Source organism: Medicago truncatula, chromosome 4 (assembly GCF_003473485.1).
Source record: "Medicago truncatula cultivar Jemalong A17 chromosome 4, MtrunA17r5.0-ANR, whole genome shotgun sequence".
NCBI lineage: Eukaryota > Viridiplantae > Streptophyta > Magnoliopsida > Fabales > Fabaceae > Medicago > Medicago truncatula.
The window spans coordinates 26,090,603-26,109,177 of record NC_053045.1 but is presented as its reverse complement, the minus strand read 5'-3'; the positions used below and the strand labels follow the sequence as shown (position 1 = coordinate 26,109,177).

Below are 18,575 nucleotides of genomic sequence, written 5' to 3'. Positions count from 1 at the left end.
ATGGGTTGATTTAGAGATCATATAATCAGTTTATGAGATTAGAAATTGACATAATATTTAGGATGAAAACAATTGGAACCAAAAAGGAACCAATGATGTGTGAATTATGATTACATATTATCCAAAATTATAAAAAAGAGTGTTGTTGTTGTAGAGTTGCCAAAAAAGAATTGATACCCATATTTACATCAGATGAAATCAAGCAAAGAAGTAGCATCGGTGAGTGAAGATAATATTTTCTAGGATTAGAGTTAAGGTGGTCTGTTGAAAGTGCGGATCATGAACACCAAATCTTTATTTGGGAACGACTTGAACGTGCATATTTTTAGGTGGCTTCTCTAGATCAAAATTAGCTTATCACCTACCTCTAACATATGTTCTCGGCAAAAGTTTAATCATTGACCGCCTAAGTATTTTTTGTAACTTGCTCTCTTTGCCGTTATCAAGCGACACTTATACCTTTTTTGAGTTTGTTTGTCGATGAGTGTGATTTTTTCCCTGTTCCTTTTAGAAATGTCCTTGATATCTCATTTGGAAAGTGCTAGGTACAAAACAAATTGCAGCGTTAATTAGATGTTCTATATATAAGTACATTTCTAAAACATTTACCAAAGCATTATAAAGATTTGCTGTAGGAAAAGAACATATTCTATTTTGTTCAAGAGATTAGGAAAAGAACATTATAATTAACTTGATACTAATTGGAATCAATGAAGGAACCAACAATGTGCAGATTAACGTTACAAAATAGTTAGGTTTATAAAAAAGACTACAAGTGTCATAGACTAACCAAAAAGGGATTTTTGTCAATATTTGCATCAAATAAAATGAAAAGAACAAATGGCATCCAAAAATTCAAGATAGTTTACGATTACATTCCAAAGAGATGCGTCAAAATAGTAGAAGTTCAAATAGTTCAGCAGCAAAGATATACTTTGGAACAACTCGAACATGCATGTTCTTCGGTGACTTTTCCAGATCAAATATGAGCTTACCACCTTCTTCCATCACACATTCTTTGCAGAAATTGAACCACTATCCACCAAGTATTTTTCATAGCTTTCTCTTTCGACGGTAATGAGACGACACTTATATTTTCTCTGTATCTGGTCATCAATGAGAGTGATTGTTTTGCGCTTTCCTTTTAGAATTGTTCTTGACACCTCGTTTGGAAAATGCTAAACATGGAAATAACAACAATATTAGTCTAATGCATATTAACATGGATAAGACGTATGTGAATATAGTTACATATAATTTATAAAATAAAGGTAGCATAACTGATTTTAAGCTAAAGAAAATGTATCATGACTTCTAATTTATCTTCCTATTATCTTCCTAAAAAAGCTGGATAAATGCATTCATGTGCATTATATGAACCCCGTTGACCAATTAACATTGTTGAAACAAATGGAAATTAAGCATCGCTCCCGCATGTGCATCTATAGGTAGAACCATTTGACATTGATGTCTTCGAACATTTGGTGCAACTCTCATAATATCATCCAAACTGGTTAGAATTGAATTTAGTTGCTTTCCAAATAGTGATGCAATATGTATCCTAACACAAATTATGCACATGAAATAAAGAATAATGCAATATGTATTTTTAATTTGTGCGTAAAAAATTTTAAAGCATGTTTGTTCATAAATCAAGCAGACCTTGACTAAGTTTATAAATTCAACAATTGGCCTAACCTGAGACAGATTGAAAAAATCGTTGTACGAATACATTGAGAAGAAGCCGAACTCTGACTTAAGTTCATACTGATGCTTTGACTCTGAGCTTGAGAAGTGTTAAGGTCACGACAACAATTCAAGAAACATGGTAAAAAAACAATCAAATCAGATTGTGAAATAATAATTTACTCTAACACTGTATGTGAAATCATAATGCAAACTTACTAAGTCTTAAACTTCTCAACTACCGGATAATGTAGGTTGATGAGCAGCCTCGAACCTGACCAATTGTTACATATATTTGGGTTTCCATTGACTACAAAATGGAAGCAAAGAACTCAAGGTAAATAGATGGTAAATGATAAAGCTACGAAATATTTTTCTCATAGTGTTTCATCAACTATATTCTCACTGCATAAGAAAAGACATCTTTCAGGTCATTATCAAACTTATACAAAATCCTATCATCTTATGCTGACAAATTAGAAAATAATACCTTTTATCTTTCAACACAATGTTTGTACACAGTTTCTTTCTAGTCCCAATTGGCATTGTCCGATGATTTCTTAAAAAAATTACTATTATAAATGTTGGAATTTATATTATATGATATTATATTTGTTGGTATCATGGAAACATATATGTTTAGTTTTTTTGAATAAGAAAAAGATATGCATAGTTTGTTACAATATAAAGGTGGAATATATATATATATATATATATATATATATATATATATATATATATATATATATATATATATCTATCTATACCACGTTCCAACTTTAGTTTTGGTTTAGAATGAATTGAGTTATTATCAGCCAGTAACTCCTTATGCCGTTGCGCTTCTATTGCTGAATCAAACCTCATCCAAAATTCAACCAAGTTAACATTAGGATTCAGGAAATTACCATAAAAAGAATTCTCACTTTCTGATCTTGATGTTGTTCTCAATATCCCAGCCATAAAAGTGTCTTTGAAGTATGCTGGGATCCACATGCTTCGAATATCAAACATATGTAACAACCATTTATTCTTTTCTAACTCAAACCTTGTCATCAAAAACGCCCAAGTCTCTTCAAACTCATTTGGTGTCTCTGAACCCCAAACACATGACTTGAAGCTTCTGTTAAATTCATCATCGTCGTTCGTGGAAACACCTACTTTTTCAGAAACTTTTTTCATGATATGCCACATGCACAATCTATGAGTAGAAGTATCAAAAATATTTTCTATAGCCACTTTCATGGAAGGATCTTGATCGGTTATTATAAGTGTTGGCTTATGTCCACCCATTGCTTCCAAAAACTTTTCAAACAACCATACAAATGAATCACTTTTCTCATTTGTTATAAGTCCTACTCCGAAGGTAATAGATTGTCGATGATGGTTTATCCCAGTGAAAGGTGCAAAAATCAAATGATATTTATTTGTTTGATATGTAGTATCAAATGAAACCACATCTCCAAATAAGGAATAATTTTTCCTACAAATACCATCTGCCCAAAAAACATGCTTCAGTCGGCCTTCTTCACCTACCTCATACGCATAATAAAAAGATGAATTAACTTCTTGCTTCCTTCTAAAGTAGTCTATCAAAACATGTGCATCAGAATCTTTATTCAAAGTCTTTAAATCTCTGGAATAGTTTTGAAGATCTCTCTGCGTGCATCCAACATTTTCATAACCCCCACGTTGTTCTTTTAACAAGTGGAAAGCTTTTGAAGGTCCAATATTTGCTCTACTACATGCAAGTAATAAGCTTTTGTGACTTGAATTCACTTTCCTTGCAGACCTTAGAAACGGTCTCTTCATAGGTGAAGCAAGTGGATGTGTATGGCTTTCATGAAATCGAGCTATCTCATACTTACCTTCCCCCACCCATTTAAAAACAACATTTGCATTGCATCCTTCTCTTGTTAAAGCCCTTCTTCTTTTAGCCTTGACAATAGATTCACTTTGCTCCTTATCATCCGTCTTATTTGGCAAATATCCCTCTTTCAAGCAAACAAAATACTTCCAACGCTTCAAGTCGTTTTTATCTATAGTCGATGATGATGAACGCACACTAAATCCGATAGAGAGTGCGTATTTTTCGTAAAAAAATTTACCTTCTTGTAACGTATCAAATACTTGTCCAATCTTAGGCTTTAATTCATCATCACAATTTGGCACACATTCATATTCCTAAAATTAACAAAATAAATATCTTCAATAAACATATTTTATTAAGAAGCCATCAACAAGATATAATCAACAACACAGACTGTAGCAGGAAAAAAGAACAATAAGTCATGAGAAATTTAAGCCATACTAATTATAATATACCTGAGGAATTTGAAAAGAAGTTGATGTATCTTTGTCCATAAAGAATGATGAACGTAACTCAATAGAAGTGCAAGTTAATCTCGTGATTTTTTGGAACCCTAATTTGTGATGTCGCAGAAAATGCGATGAAGAAGGAACAAGGAACAATCAGTGATTGAAAGAACATAAAAGATAACTTAAGAACATAAGAAATAAACAGCTTGAAAAACACTCGAGGAACAAGGAAGAACATAAGAAATAAATAGCTTGAAAAAACAGTGGAGGAACAAGGAAGAGACAAGGACGCAAAGAAGAAAAGACAAGGAAGCAAGGAAGAATGGTTTCGGCAGAAAGAGAAAGCATTTACGTTGAATGAAGGGAAGAAGATGAATAAGGAACATTCACAGTGAAGGCATAGAGACAGTCAAAGTGAGAGAAACGTGTTTAATTCTTTGGCAAAGAGTGTCACGTGAGTCACTCAAATCTAACATTTAATAACAGCCATCTATTTAATCCAATGGCCACTATTTCATGCTCTCATCCTCTCATTTTAAAACTCCTCTCATTTGAAATGTCCTCTATATATATATATAAGTACAATTTTTTTAGGCATTTAGACCTTTTCTGAAGAAAAGACATCTACAATTTTATTTATTTTTTAACCAAAAAAGAGGTGCAGCAAAGGACTGCTACCTCAAAATTTTATAAAAATAATCATACGCATTATGCAACGCCAAAAAAAGTTATACGCAGTAGCGTAACAAAAAATCAGACACACATAAAGTATTACTCTAAACACTAATGTGTGTGCGTGTATTTGTGAGGTTGAAGAAAGAAAATAAAAATATTTGGTATCTTTAAATGACAGCGTGAATAAAAATATTTGTGAGGTTGTGATGATTAAACGATATTGAAACTAAATATATAAATGATAAAAAGATAATAAAATTCCTTTGAAAAAAAGGTAATAAAATTAAATGGGACCTCCTCAAAAAAAATTAAATGCAACGGTTCAAAAAAAATTAAATGGAAGAAAAAACGTATTGAAATATAATATTAAAAAATAAAAGAAAAGCTTCCCAACGTGAATTGAAGAGAGATACTTGTGAAATAAATTATCGAGAAGTAGACTTTTGAAGTAGTATCACTACAACATTTTGGCCCTACGACAACGTCTAATTTTTTGACGGTAAAAAAACTGTTCTAAAAGAGTATTAAAGACAACGCTTTTCGTATTTTGTTGTGGTTGGGTATGAAATTTTTTCAATTTTTACGCTACGGCTCATAAGAGTTATGGTATAGGAAAGCAAAACGGTTATTATTAATTACTTTTGGCTACTCCTAATAACGTTGTGGTATGATTTTTTATATTTTATTTTTTTAATAATATATACATATGTGGTAACATAAATTAAAGAAGTTTGCCCCCAAAAAAAATAGAAAATAACAACTGAATCGAAAATTGCTTAGATCTAAAAATTTTACTTATCAGTGAATCAGTCTCACGCTTTTGAATCTCAAACCCTCAAACTTCAACGAAAATCATCAATCTCACACTTCTATCCCTTTCGAAAATCCCAATCTTTCGAAGAACCCACAAATTCTGTGGAAATCTCAGAACCCATTTTTCCTTCTTTGATTCTTCCTTGGAAGAATATCTGCCCCCCTTCGAAAAAATTTATGAAGCCTTCGAGAAATCCTTACTCTTTCGAAATTTCAGAGCTCACATCTTGTTCAATCAATATCTAAACGCAAAGACACGGTTTGTTGCGATTGAGGAAGGTACATGAAGATATATTGTTTTGCTGTGATTTTTAGGTAATTTCTTTTTACCCAACGTAGATTATTGAACAGATTCTCCTTTTCTCTACTTCTCTTGTTTGTTGTGTATTGTCAATTGATAAAAATCGATTGGTATCTGGTTTGGTTAAACATTGTTTTTGGTTTGCTCTGTGGATAACAATTGAATGGTATCTTTTTTTTGGTGTTATTTTTTTGGTAGTTGTTTAATGTTGGTAGGATATAAGTTATGCGTTTGTGTATTGGCATTAATTTCGCCAATTTTTGTAAGCATTGATGCTCCTCAGATTAGGTGTGGTGTGTCCTGGTGTCGGCACACATTGGTGTTAGACACCGACACATATGATTACATGAATTATGTCATTTTTTTAAATTGTTATGGGCGTCGGCATGTCAGTGTCGGTGAATGTGTGTATGCGTCTATGCTTCATATGTTTCTATCATCTATTTAGTAAGCTGGGGAAGTGATTTGTTCCCACTTTTCATGGTTCTGTTTTTTTCTTTCTTCACATATAGATGAAAGTGATTTGTTCAATATTGTGTTATACATGTTGGGCATACCTGGTTACCAATTTGTTTTTAAATTATTTGATTTTTGTTGAGCATACGTAGATACTAATTTGTTTAAAATTAATCATAACAATGTTAGATTACAAATATGATCAATTTGTGAATTGCTAATTGTTTGTAAGTGATCCTAAAAGAAATAATAGTATCTAGTTTAATTCTGAGATAACTGCTATTAAAGTGAGAAGGTTGAGACTCTTTCATATAATTCTAAGTGGTTTTATCTCTTTGAGAAGGTATTTATATGGTTTAAGCTTTCTATTTTTATTTTTTTTGGACTGATAAATGGGCCGTTGTGTTAGTTGAAGTCTTAGTGCATTAAGGATGATGGAGTATTGAACATAGTGATTTGTGATTTGTGTGCACTTACTCTTAGCTACAAGAGCCTGAATATATCTTAGTTATTTCTTATTTATATATGGACTCTTCTTATGGACATAGGGATATGTGATTTGTTTGCACTTACTCTTAGCTATAAGAACTTGAATATATCTTTATTTCTTCTCTATATATGGACTCTTCTTATTTACTAGATGAATTATGATGATATCGATGAAATATTTCATGATTTAGAAGCACAAAATGAAGGGATGGATGTTGATGCTAAAGTTTTTATTTTTTTATTTTTTATAGATCAGATTGTTATTTTGATTGTGACAATGATGATTGATTGTGCAATGATTTTTTTCAATATAGAATTTTAAGTTCTTTTTAAATTCCCGGAATCGACTTTGCCGATTAGATTGTAGTTCTCATTTCCTATATATGAATATATTCAGATTCTCTCTACTTTTCTGTCCTTTAACAGCCTCTGATATAGATATCACGAGGTCTACTTCCGAGGCATTCTTATGTCTTGGTCCTAACTTGGTGATTCATAGCCCTAGATACTTCTAAGGTGTTATCCTTGCTTCATGAGCTGCAAGTTCCCATCTCTCACTGTTCTAGTTTGATTGCAGTGGTCTTATGCATATCGTGTTTTGCGTTGTGGATCTGCTTTTCTTTTTTGCTATGGTACCCAATCTTGATTTTTTTGTTATTCAATTTGTTCACTTTTTATAAATGTACAATTCAATTCAAGATTGAATTTATGATAATCTACAAAGAGTTGTTGTAAATTAAATTCTGTCTTGGGAAGAATGAATAACAAAAATACACAAAATTGTGGGATCTTGCAATATTAATTACCTCAAATTATCCACTTCTTACTAGTCCATGGATCAAAGTCTCTAACACAGTGCATGGAGGACACACGTCCGGTCCATGGATACTTAAATATACTCTTTTGCATTTTGAGACAAATGATTATGTGCCTGAAGCCTTACTTCTATGAATATGCAAATTACTCTTTTGACTGGGGTGCCTAATGATGAGGTGGGGTCACTGTTAGATTTTCATCATGATTTTTGGATCTTCCTATTAAATCGAATGTCTTTGGAGAGCTTTTGTGTAATTGTTCGACCATATCTCTTTTTAAAATCTAACCAGGATTCTTCTCCCAAATTGGCAGGAGATTCTAGAGGCTCATGCTGGAGAAATAGTTGCTGTACATGTTGCTTTCTACAAAGCATCAGGAACAGGTTCTACTTTTCTCTCCTCTCAAAGCATGTCTATGTTTTGTTGCACAAACACCTCTAGGACTCCTATGAAACTTGTTCGACACGTGTCAGACAACTAAAATCGGTGTCTCAAATAAAATATTTTTTTCTTTAATTCGACACTCCTAGGACCGGTGTCGACACCTCTATAACATTCATACGAGCCGTGTCGGACAACTCTGACAAATATATGAAACATTTTTTTTTCTCTCTTGCTTCCACATATCGTAGATACAAGAGTTACATGTGTTTTGAGAAATGTTGATTAATTAGGAGGTAATAGACATTACAGTTGATTATAACATTTTTAGCTTTTTTGATAGTAGATGAATAAATAAAAGGTCAAATACTACGATATCTTGCTTTAGAACTTTTTCTAATGAAATAACTTGCTCAAGTTAGATGCTTATATATGTATTTTGTTGGTGTCCCATATATTTTACACTATTGTTGTATTTGTGTTATCTCGCAGACAATACTGCCTTAATTATTTTGTTGCATTTGTGTTTTCTCACTGATATTTATTTTTTTTATTGGCAGGTTAATCATCAATTTTGTAGCCTTCAATGAGACTCGGCAAGTTGATACATCTAAAGCAAAAAATAATTAAGGTTTTCATCTCTTTCTCTTTGTTTTGATCTGTTAAAGTTTCTTATGATATAGAAAAGTAATAATCTTATGTGCTCAAATATAGCATTTTAGTTTACCTCCATGTATGGTTCTTTGCCTCTATTTGCTATTACTATGTTTGGAATTTGTATTGTGCAAGAGAATTTTTTTACACATTACTTATTGAGCATTTTAATTTTATTCCAGAAGAATAATGATGATATGGACGAAGAATTTCAAGATTTGAAAGTACAAGATGAAGAGATATAAATTTGATGTTTTTTTTTTTTCCTGATATTAATGGTCACTTTAAAGATGTTATATTGAATGTGATCAATAATAATTGTCAATATCTTTTTTCTTTTGGTAGTGTAATTGTCAATATCTCTAAGGGTATTCATTAGAAATCCAAAAAATTTATTATGTATGTAATTTTGAAGATGTTACTTTCGGTGTGATCAATAACGATTGATAACTATTTCCTTTTCTGCAATATTTTAATTAAATATCAGATTACAATTTTATATGAATAAAGTTTTTTTTTATCTATGTTATTGTCCTTCTTTGACATTCTTTTATTTTTAATTCATTTAAGAAATAATTTTTTTTTTAAAATAAAGTGTTTTGCAACGCTTTTTGACCTTTGGGGTAGATATGCAGAGGCCATTAGATACATATCTTCCAGAACGGTTTCCACAATAGCAACGGTGAGAGGCGTAGCGACATCCCCTAGAAAACTGTGTCTAAAGGGAACCAATTGCTACGCTTTTATTTTCAAAACGGCAAAATACCGTTGTGGTTTTGAACTTCAAAAACCGTTTTCTTTTGATCCCTACAACTACGGTTATTCCCACATCGTTGCCCTTTGTGAAGAAAACCGTTGTGCAATGATAAGACAACGCCTCAGTTTGCCTCAGACGGTAAACCGTTCTCGTAGACAATAGCAACAGTTTTTTTGCATTTTGCTACACTTCTTTGGCGTTGTCGTAAGATGGAAATGTTGTAGTGTATTCAACAACTTTTGGCCAAAGCTCATTCTATTCAATTTTATGTATTAAAAAAAGTGCATTTTTTAGTAAGTACTTAATTGATATTGTATTTGGCCTAACTTCTCCTTAAAAATGTAGAGAAGTTGGAAAAAAAAAAGGGTCAAACGGTATCTTATTCGTCCACCACGGCAGTGTAGAAGCAACTGAATTTGGGAGAAAAAAAATTGGAAAATAGTTAAAAATAAAAAATTATAAAATAGTTAAAAGTTTTTAAAAATATAAAAATTGGAAAGTAGTTAAAAAAAATTGGTGAGGTAGCACTCAACGAAGCAACACTAAAGAAATTATATACATTAGCGTAACAAAAAAAACAGACACACGAACATAAAATATTACTCAACGTTAATATGTGTGTGTGTGTATTCGCGAGGTTGAAGAAAGGAAATAAAAATATTTGAAATCATTAAATGACAGCGTGAATAAAATATTTGTGAGGTTATGATGATTAAAAGATATTGAAATTAAATATATAAGTGATAAAAAAAAAAAAAAATTCTTTGAAAAAAAGATAAAATTAAATGGAACCTCCTTAAAAAATTAAATGGAACGGTTCAAAAAAATAAAGTTAAATGAAAAAAAAACATATTGAAATATAATATTAAAAAATAAAAAAAGGTTCCTGGCGTGAGTTGAAAAGAAGTGTTTGTGAAATAAATTGTCGAGAAGTAGTTTTTTAAAGTAACATTCAACAGCTTCTGGTCAAAGCTCATTCCATTCAATTTTATGCGTTCAAAAAAAGTACTTTTTTTAGTAAGTACTTAATTGATATTGTGTTTGGCCTAACTTCTCCTTAAAAATGTAGAGAAGTTTGAAAAAAGTCGGGTCAAACGATACCTTAATCTCCCACAACGGCAATGTAGAAGCAACTGAATTTGGGAGAAAAAATTGAAAAATAGTTAAAAATATAAAAATTGGAAAATAATTAAAAGTTATTAAAAATATAAAAATTAGATAATAATTAAAAAAAATTGGTTAGGGGAAAAAATGGAAATTCATAGACATTGTTAAAAAAAAAACTCAACCAATTAGTAGATTACCAAATTGCCCCTTATAGGAGCAAAATGGTAAATTCAAAGCACATTTCTTTTTTGATTAGCATATAGATTAGTCTTTAAAAAGTAAAATACGCATATGGATTTGTCTATATGAATCATCAAAATGGTGATAAGAAATACTAAATATAGTTTCGAATATTTATAAGACAATTTTGGTTATAAATTATTCAAAATATTTTATAATGATTACAATATAAATTTTAGATATTCGTTTTTTTATTGAGTAAATTACACTCCCCTCCCCTCAAAGATGCTTGAATTACACTCTCCTCTCCTTTTATGTTAAAATATACACTACCCTCCCTTGAAAAATAAAATTTACAATCCCCTCCCTTATAAGATGCTTGAATTACAGCCATTTCCCTTAATAATTAAATATGCACTACACTTTAATCTATTTTAACACAAACAAAATATTTTTATGATATATAATAATTTTGAACCATCATTTAAAAAAAAAATTCGTTTATTTACAATTTAATTGTCAATGATAATTAAATTTAAATATTTTGCTATTGATTTGATAATTTAGAGTATAAAATTAACTTTTAAATAATCATGTTTTATTGTCTTTAGTAATTTTTCACATATTTTGATTTTATTTTTGGTTGTTTCATGTTTTATAATAGGGTTTAAAACTACATGTTAATGAAATTGTGAATAAAAAATAGCGAAAAATATATATTTAATTTTTTATTCTATTAAAATAGACCTGTAATACTATTTTTTTTCGAAATGTGTTAGATTATTATTATTTTTCTAGATTATTTGAAATAAAAAATAAATATTGAGGGAGTAAAGTGTAGATTTTAACATAAGGGGGAGGGGAATGTAATTCAAGCTTCTCTTAGGGGAGGGGAGTGAAAAGTTTTCTAATATGTTTTGAATAAGAGGCGAGGGGAATGTATATTTTAACATAAGAGGAGAGAGAAGTGTAATTCAAACATATTTGAGGGGAGGAGAGTGTAATTTACTTTTTTTTTTGTGGTGGTCGGGGTTTGAACCCCAGACCTTGCATATATTATGCAAGGTTCATACCAACTGAGCTAAGTTCACGAGGACGGATATTTGTTTATTTACAAGAGAAAGTCGAAAGAAATTCATTTAAATATAAAAAGTGAAATGAATAATATAACATCACATGGGTTAACTTATTTTTGAAAGAATTATCTTTGAGAGAGAATTATTTTTTAAAAAATTAATAAATTAAGGTTGTTTTTTTTTGTTTACTATGATACTAGTACGAAAACTTCATTGCGGTTTATAGTGACTAATTTTCGTCCGGAAACATTAAGCAGTTTATTATATTATTTAATGTATTTCTTAAACTATTGCGGGAATGGACGTCTTACTTGTTTTGTATATATTTATGATTAGATTCTCTGAAGAAAAAAAAAAAAATGATTAGGTTTAATTTCTTTGTTTTTTTTTACCCAAAGGTGCAACTTTTTTTAAGAATGGACGTCTCTTTTGTTTTTTCCATAATACTTTGCTTGCGTCAGCCAAAGTTAAATAAAGACTACCGTATTCTTTAAAAAAATTGACCAAGTACTCTTCAAATTTTATAGTGTGTTCTTTATAGGCTTAAATGCTCTTTTATATTAAGTTTAAGATCAAATTAATATTAATTAAATAAGTTAAGGGACCAAACTAATACTAATTATATAAATTAAGGGACCAAAATATAACGTTTTTTTGAATTAAATAAATAGAAATGACCAAACTGATACCTTAAATAAAATTAAGGGACCTAATTATATAAGTTAAAGGACTAAAAGAGTATTTAAACTCTCATTATAATTTGTTGACGGACGTACTTTGAAGACGACGTACTTTGAAGAGAGGATACTTTGAAGTAATATCGGGGGAATGATATATATTCACGGAGGATACGCAGAAATCTTTTAATTTTTCTGATTGGATTTGAAATACCCTTTGTTGTCTAATGAAATAGAATTTTGTAAAAGTTTAATCCATTTTCTTATATATAGGATAAAGTATTTTATCCGATCTTCGATAAAAGTCACGCATCAGATATGAGATAATCTTACAATATATTTATAATTGAGGTTAATTCTCACCTCACAAACAGTTTTATGATCAAATATAGTTTAGAATAATAGTCATCTTTTTACTCCTCAAATTTTTCTCATTTTTCATTTGCCTCATTATTTGGATTTCATATGGGATTATTAATCTTTCGTGTTTTTGTTCATATCTCTTTTTTGTTTTTGTGGTTGCTGGGGTTTGAACCATGCACTTTGCATTTATTATGCATCATATCTACCAACTGAGCTAAACTTACGATGACTGTTCATATTTTTTTTTGTGGTGGCCGGAATTTGAACCATGAACCTAGCATATATTATGCATTATCCATACCAACTGAGCTATGCTCACGAGGACATGTTCATATCTCTCTATTAACAAATCATTATTTATCATTTTAATTATTTTAAATGTTAAATACACTAAAGATACCAAAAACACGAAAGACTAATGACACCCAAGCGAAATCCTTAGAGTGTGTTTGGATGAGGTAATTGAATTTTTTTTGAAGAATTTAGAATTCTAAGCAATTCAAATTATTCAATTAAATTGACTTCATTTCTAAATATTCTTGTTTGGATGGAATAATAAAAAATTTCATTGTCATCATTTTTGGGCAACTTTTATAAATTTAATTTTTTGGGGCCAAATTTGAAAATTGAAATTAAGGGTCAATTTGTAATTTCAAAAAGTTTCAGGAGTCAATATTATAATTTAGAATAAGTTAAGGGTACATTTGTAATTTCGAAAAAATATTAGGGGTCAAATTGCAATTTTTTGTAAATTTATTTGGGTCAATTTGAAAATTTGAGGACCAAAATGCAAAATTTGAAAAATTATAAGAATGAAAAATTTTGAAATTCTTAACTTTTAAAGAATTTAGAATTTAGGGTAATTTAAATGATTCAATTAAATTACTTTCATTTCACAATACTTTTGTTTGGAAAAATTGATAAAATATTTCATTGTCATCATTTTTGGGCAAATTTTATAAATTAATTTTTTTGGGCAGGGATCAATTTGTAAATTTCAAAAAAATTAAGGGGTCAAATTATAATTTTTGAAAAAATTGAGGGGTCAATTTACAGTTTTTTGGAAATTTATAGGGGTTTAATTGAAACTTTTGGAAAATTTGAGGACCAAAATGAAAAATTTGAAAAATTATAACAATGAAGAATTTTGAAATTCTTAACTTTTAGTTGTCATTTGAAATTCTCTAAATTTAACTTTAACAAAATACTTCGTAAATTTCCATAATTTTGAAAATTCTTCAAATTATTATCCAAACAATGAAATTCACCTCAAAGTATTTGAATTCCCACAAAACATTCCCCCATCCAAATTTAAAATTCTCTAAATTCAATTTGAACAAAATATTTCATAAATTTTCATCATTTTAAAAATTCTTTATATTATTATTCAATAGAATTCATTCAAAAATATTTGAATTCGCCCGAAACATTGCATCATCCAAAGACACTCTTTGGTTCTCCACGCCCCTTTTGGTCCCTTCCCCGTGTCGTTTTTTTCTGGGCTGGTAATCGTCGTGTTTGTCTTACATTGCAAACACGTCTGCAAAGAAACTACTTCCACAAAACGCCACTATAGCATAACAATTCCTTCACGATAATAATCTATCAACTACATTCATTCATTTTCTCTTTATATTCCAAACTTTAAATTAACTCTCTCTCTCTCTTTCACTCTCTCACACACTCACCAAAACCTTAGTGATTTTCATTAATCATATTTTCTTTGCTTCTAAAAAATGTCAAAAACTATAGTTGACGAGTGTCGTGGTGTTCTTCATGTCTATAACGACGGTTCCATAGTTCGAACCTTAAACCCAGCTTTCAACATCACAGTTCAAGACAGCGGTACTGTTTTATGGAAAGATGTTGTTTTCTCCTCAACACACAATCTTCACCTTCGACTCTATAAGCCAGCTAACTCATCACCCTCCAAAAAGCTACCAATCTTTTACTACATTCACGGTGGCGGCTTCTGCATCGGATCACGAACATGGCCAAATTGTCAAAACTACTGCTTCAAGCTCGCTTCTGAGCTTGAAGCAGTAGTTGTTGCGCCTGACTATCGACTTGCACCGGAGAATAGGCTTCCATGTGCTATTGAAGATGGTTTCATGGCTGTTAAGTGGCTTCAAGAAGAAGCTTTGAAGAGTGAGATGGATCCTTGGTTGAGCCATGTGGCTGATTTTAACCGGGTTTTTATTTCGGGTGACTCGGCTGGTGGTAATATAGCTCATAATTTGGCGGTTCGGCTTGGGTTTGGTTCGGTTGAGTTGGCACCGGTTCGGGTTAGGGGTTATGTTTTGTTGGCACCGTTTATTGGTGGAACCGTGAGGACCAAGTCAGAAGCTGAAGGACCGGTTGATGCTTTTCTCAACTTGGAATATATTGACAGGTTCTGTAATTTGATTTCCTATCTTCACTTTGCATACCAAATATTTTACATTATCCAAGCAAAAACATCTATTAATATTTTATAATCATTTAGTTATGAGCAATGAATTACAAACTCAGACACAAACATCGGACATGGTACTGGTACTAAACAATTTAAAATAAAATGACATGATTAGACGTAATCATGCACAGGTGTCGTGTTTACATATCCGACACCAAGACATGTCATATCCGACACCAATAATAATTTAATTTTTTGAAGTGATTGAATCAAATCATGTGTAGTAGTATTGAACGATATGTGTCAGATATCAAACACGCCGTCAATTTAAAGTATGAGTACCATAAAGGAAGTAAACAATATAAAATTAATGTCAAACTTATAGTGTGTATAGAATAGAACATTGATTTGTTATTATGCCTTAATATTGAACAGGTATTGGAGGCTTTCTATACCCATTGGAGAAGATACTGATCACCCACTTGTGAATCCATTTGGACCAAGAAGTAAGAGTCTTGAGGAAATTGATCTTGACCCAATTCTTGTGGTGGTTGGAGAAAATGATTTGCTTAAAGATAGGACAGAGGATTATGCAAGAAGGCTTAAGAATTGGGGTAAAAATATAGAGTATGTAGAATTTGAAGGACAACAGCATGGGTTCTTCACTATTGATCCAAATTCAGAACCATCAAAAGAATTGATGTTGGTCATCAAGCAATTCATTGAGAAATATTAAGGGAATAATGTTTGAATGCTTCAAACATTTTAATTGCAGTAGCTTTTAAGGTATCTGATTTTAGGTCATAGAAACCAAATAATTGATATTTCCCACTAGCTAGTTGTGATATCTCTATGTATACGAATTTATGTAAGTTGTATCTTTGAAAATAAAGTGGGTGTTATTTCATTATATTTCCACTGTAATCAACCTTGCACTAGTACCACCAATCAATTCATAAAAAAAAAATAAAAAAAATAAAAAAATAAAAAAAAAAGTTCCACACCAATCAACATATATCAATTCAACAGTTCTTCCATGTCGACCAAAATTATGCAATGATCCAAACACAAAAATTGACAATCAAGCATCATGAGAATGTTGCACTACATTCCAAAATTTTACATAATAATATAATAATAGAAAAAATATATACATTCATTTCCAAAAACTAATAATTATTTAAAAAACACAAAAATACATTATATTATTAATCTAAATAAACAAACTCTAGATATTTCCGCAACCATCAACACGTTGCATTTGCCTTAATCAACGAACGCATCTTCTGCCGAAATAACCGATCCTTTTTATATACAACAGTTTCACCGGTTCGGTTTGGTTCACCGGTTCAACTAACTCACGGTTGACGTTGAGAATCACTTCTCCAAAACCCGGTTCCCGCAAACCGTGCCCACATCTCCTTCTCCAACGCAACCTCCTCCGATTTCTCCTCCGCCGCACGTTCCTTCACGAAATGCTCTTCCAACGAATCAATCTTCATATCATTCCCACAAAAACTGCTTGATCTCTGCGACTGCAACAAAACCACGTCGTTATTAACGTTGTTTTTCTTCACGTTAACGTTGTTGTTTTTCATTAACCTACGTCGTCTTCGATGTACGGCTTTTCTGAAAAGCGCGATCGGGACGGAGTAGACTGCGAGTACGACGACGTGGACAACCGTGCATGGACAGCAACAGCATACGGCAGCGCATTCTGCTGCTGCGCTGCCTGCTGTTTCGCCAACGCCGCGTCTTTTACCACGCGGCGTTGTGCGTGAATGAGTGAGAGCATGGCTTGTCTTCGTCGTCGTCATTTGTTGTTGTGCATGATTTTGGAAGAAGAATGAATAAGAAGGGAAAAAAATGAAGAGAGATTTTGGAAAAAGATAAGAAAAGGAATAATATATGGAGATGAATTATCAAGAGCGACTGTTTAGGCAAATATCGTAACGGATTTGCACTTTGAGAGGGAGAGAGAAGGTTTTGTGTGGTGTATGCGTTTCATAATCATACTATTAAGGATAATAATCTGAATAACTGTCATTTTTTTTAATTTTTTTAATTTTTTTCCTTTTAACTTCTTAGGAAAGGATTCATCCCATTGTTGTTTTCTTATAAGAAATATTATAGGTTGTTGAAATAGAACCGACCTAATAAAAAAACTTTAAACCGAACTAACATAAATCGAAACAGCAAAAAAACCGTGTTTGTTTCAAATGTATTTGAACCATTTTTTTGACTCAACAGTTCGGTTTGATTATATTTACGACTTTTGTTTTAATTTAACAATCAAACCAAATCAAACCGCAACTTAAGGGAAGTATCGACTAAACTTATGTCATCCAACCCAACACTCATAGAAGCTCAATGAGATCCTTCATGGAATGGCATGTGTTTTTCTTTTGTTAAGTTTATTCTTTACTTTTTATTTTAAAAATGTATATATCTTAAATCATTGATATGCAATGAAAACTTTTAGATAATGACAAAATTTTTTGTATTTTGCATTTCTTATCGAAGATGTTTACTTTTTGAGTAAATTACACTCCCCTCCCCTTTTATGTTAAAATATACACCTTCCTCCCTTGAAAAATAAAATTTATACTCCCCTCGCCTATAAGATGCTTGAATTATAATTCTCACCCTTAATAATTAAATGTACACTAAACTTTAATCTATTTTAAGATAAATAAATATTTTTATATTATATACCAATTTTGAACCATCATTAAATTAAATAAATTAATTAATTTATATTTAAGTGTCAATGATAATTAAATTTAAATATTTTACTATTAATTTTATAATTTAGAGTATAAAATTAACTTTTAAGCAACCATACTTTATTGTCTTTAGTAATTTTTTACATATTTTAATTTTATTTTTGGTTGTTTCATATTTTATAATAGGGTTTAAAACTATATGTTAATAAATTGTGAATAAAAAATAGCGAAAAATATGTATTCAAATTTTGATAATAATAAAATAGACCCGCAATATTATTTTTCTCAAAGTGTGTTCGATTTTTATTTTTTTTTTGCTAGATTATTAGAAATAAAAAAATTATTGTGGGAGTAAAGTGTAGATTTTGACTTAAGAGGGGAGGGGAATGTAATTCAAGCTTCTATTAATGGAAGGGAGTGAAATTTTTCCTAATATGTTTTGAATAAGAGGGGAGGGGAGTGTATATTTTAACATAAGAGGGGAGGGGAGTGTAATTCAAGCATCTTTAAAGGGAGGGGAGTGTAATTTACTCTTACCTTTTTATGCATGTTTTTAATTTGGTTTATGTTGATAAGAACATTGATGGATGAAAATGAAATTGCAATGTTCGATGGATTTTGAAACTGCGAAAAATAAGTTGTTTTAACTTTTAATTTGATTTTAATGTCGCAAAAAACCACAACAACTTAATCAACCCAAACCACGTC

At 30.8% G+C, this 18,575-nt stretch overlaps 3 protein-coding genes and 1 long non-coding RNA gene across 4 annotated transcripts; 2 read left to right on the top strand and 2 right to left on the bottom strand.

Annotated features, from left to right (window-relative positions):
• Positions 1–1,330: 1,330 nt before the first annotated feature.
• LOC112420825 (protein FAR1-RELATED SEQUENCE 5-like) lies at positions 1,331–4,394 on the bottom strand. The gene is made up of 3 exons (XM_039832725.1): positions 4,009–4,394; positions 2,454–3,867; positions 1,331–1,338 (listed from the first exon to the last, which is right to left on the bottom strand). Exons 1-3 carry the CDS (start codon positions 4,045–4,047, stop codon positions 1,331–1,333), a joined length of 1,461 nt encoding a protein of 486 aa, XP_039688659.1. The 5' UTR covers positions 4,048–4,394.
• Positions 4,395–5,404: 1,010 nt separating this feature from the next.
• LOC25492171 (uncharacterized) lies at positions 5,405–9,067 on the top strand. The gene is made up of 4 exons (XR_003011609.2): positions 5,405–5,805; positions 7,865–7,934; positions 8,493–8,563; positions 8,769–9,067. It is a non-coding gene; the product is annotated as an uncharacterized lncRNA (long non-coding RNA).
• A 5,327-nt stretch (positions 9,068–14,394) lies between these two features.
• Positions 14,395–16,053, top strand: LOC25492170 (probable carboxylesterase 15). The gene is made up of 2 exons (XM_013600239.3): positions 14,395–15,138; positions 15,577–16,053. The coding sequence occupies exons 1-2, from the start codon at positions 14,483–14,485 to the stop codon at positions 15,875–15,877; spliced, it is 957 nt and encodes a 318-aa protein (XP_013455693.1). The 5' UTR covers positions 14,395–14,482; the 3' UTR covers positions 15,878–16,053.
• A 104-nt stretch (positions 16,054–16,157) lies between these two features.
• On the bottom strand, positions 16,158–17,133 carry LOC25492169 (uncharacterized). The gene has a single exon (XM_013600238.3). The coding sequence runs from the start codon at positions 16,956–16,958 to the stop codon at positions 16,500–16,502; it is 459 nt and encodes a 152-aa protein (XP_013455692.1). The 5' UTR covers positions 16,959–17,133; the 3' UTR covers positions 16,158–16,499.
• Between the last annotated feature and the right edge of the window lie 1,442 nt (positions 17,134–18,575).

Bases quoted from the DNA above. Each gene is read 5' to 3' on its own strand.
- LOC112420825 (XM_039832725.1), bottom strand. From the start codon at position 4,047: ATGGACAAAGATACATCAACTTCTTTTCAAATTCCTCAG. The intron at 3,868-4,008 runs GTATATTATAAT...TGTTAATTTTAG, and splicing joins CTTCTTTTCAAATTCCTCAG to GAATATGAATGTGTGCCAAA.
- LOC25492170 (XM_013600239.3), top strand. From the start codon at position 14,483: ATGTCAAAAACTATAGTTGACGAGTGTCGTGGTGTTCTTCATGTCTAT. The intron at 15,139-15,576 runs GTTCTGTAATTT...AATATTGAACAG, and splicing joins AACTTGGAATATATTGACAG to GTATTGGAGGCTTTCTATAC.
- LOC25492169 (XM_013600238.3), bottom strand. From the start codon at position 16,958: ATGACGACGACGAAGACAAGCCATGCTCTCACTCATTCACGCACAACG.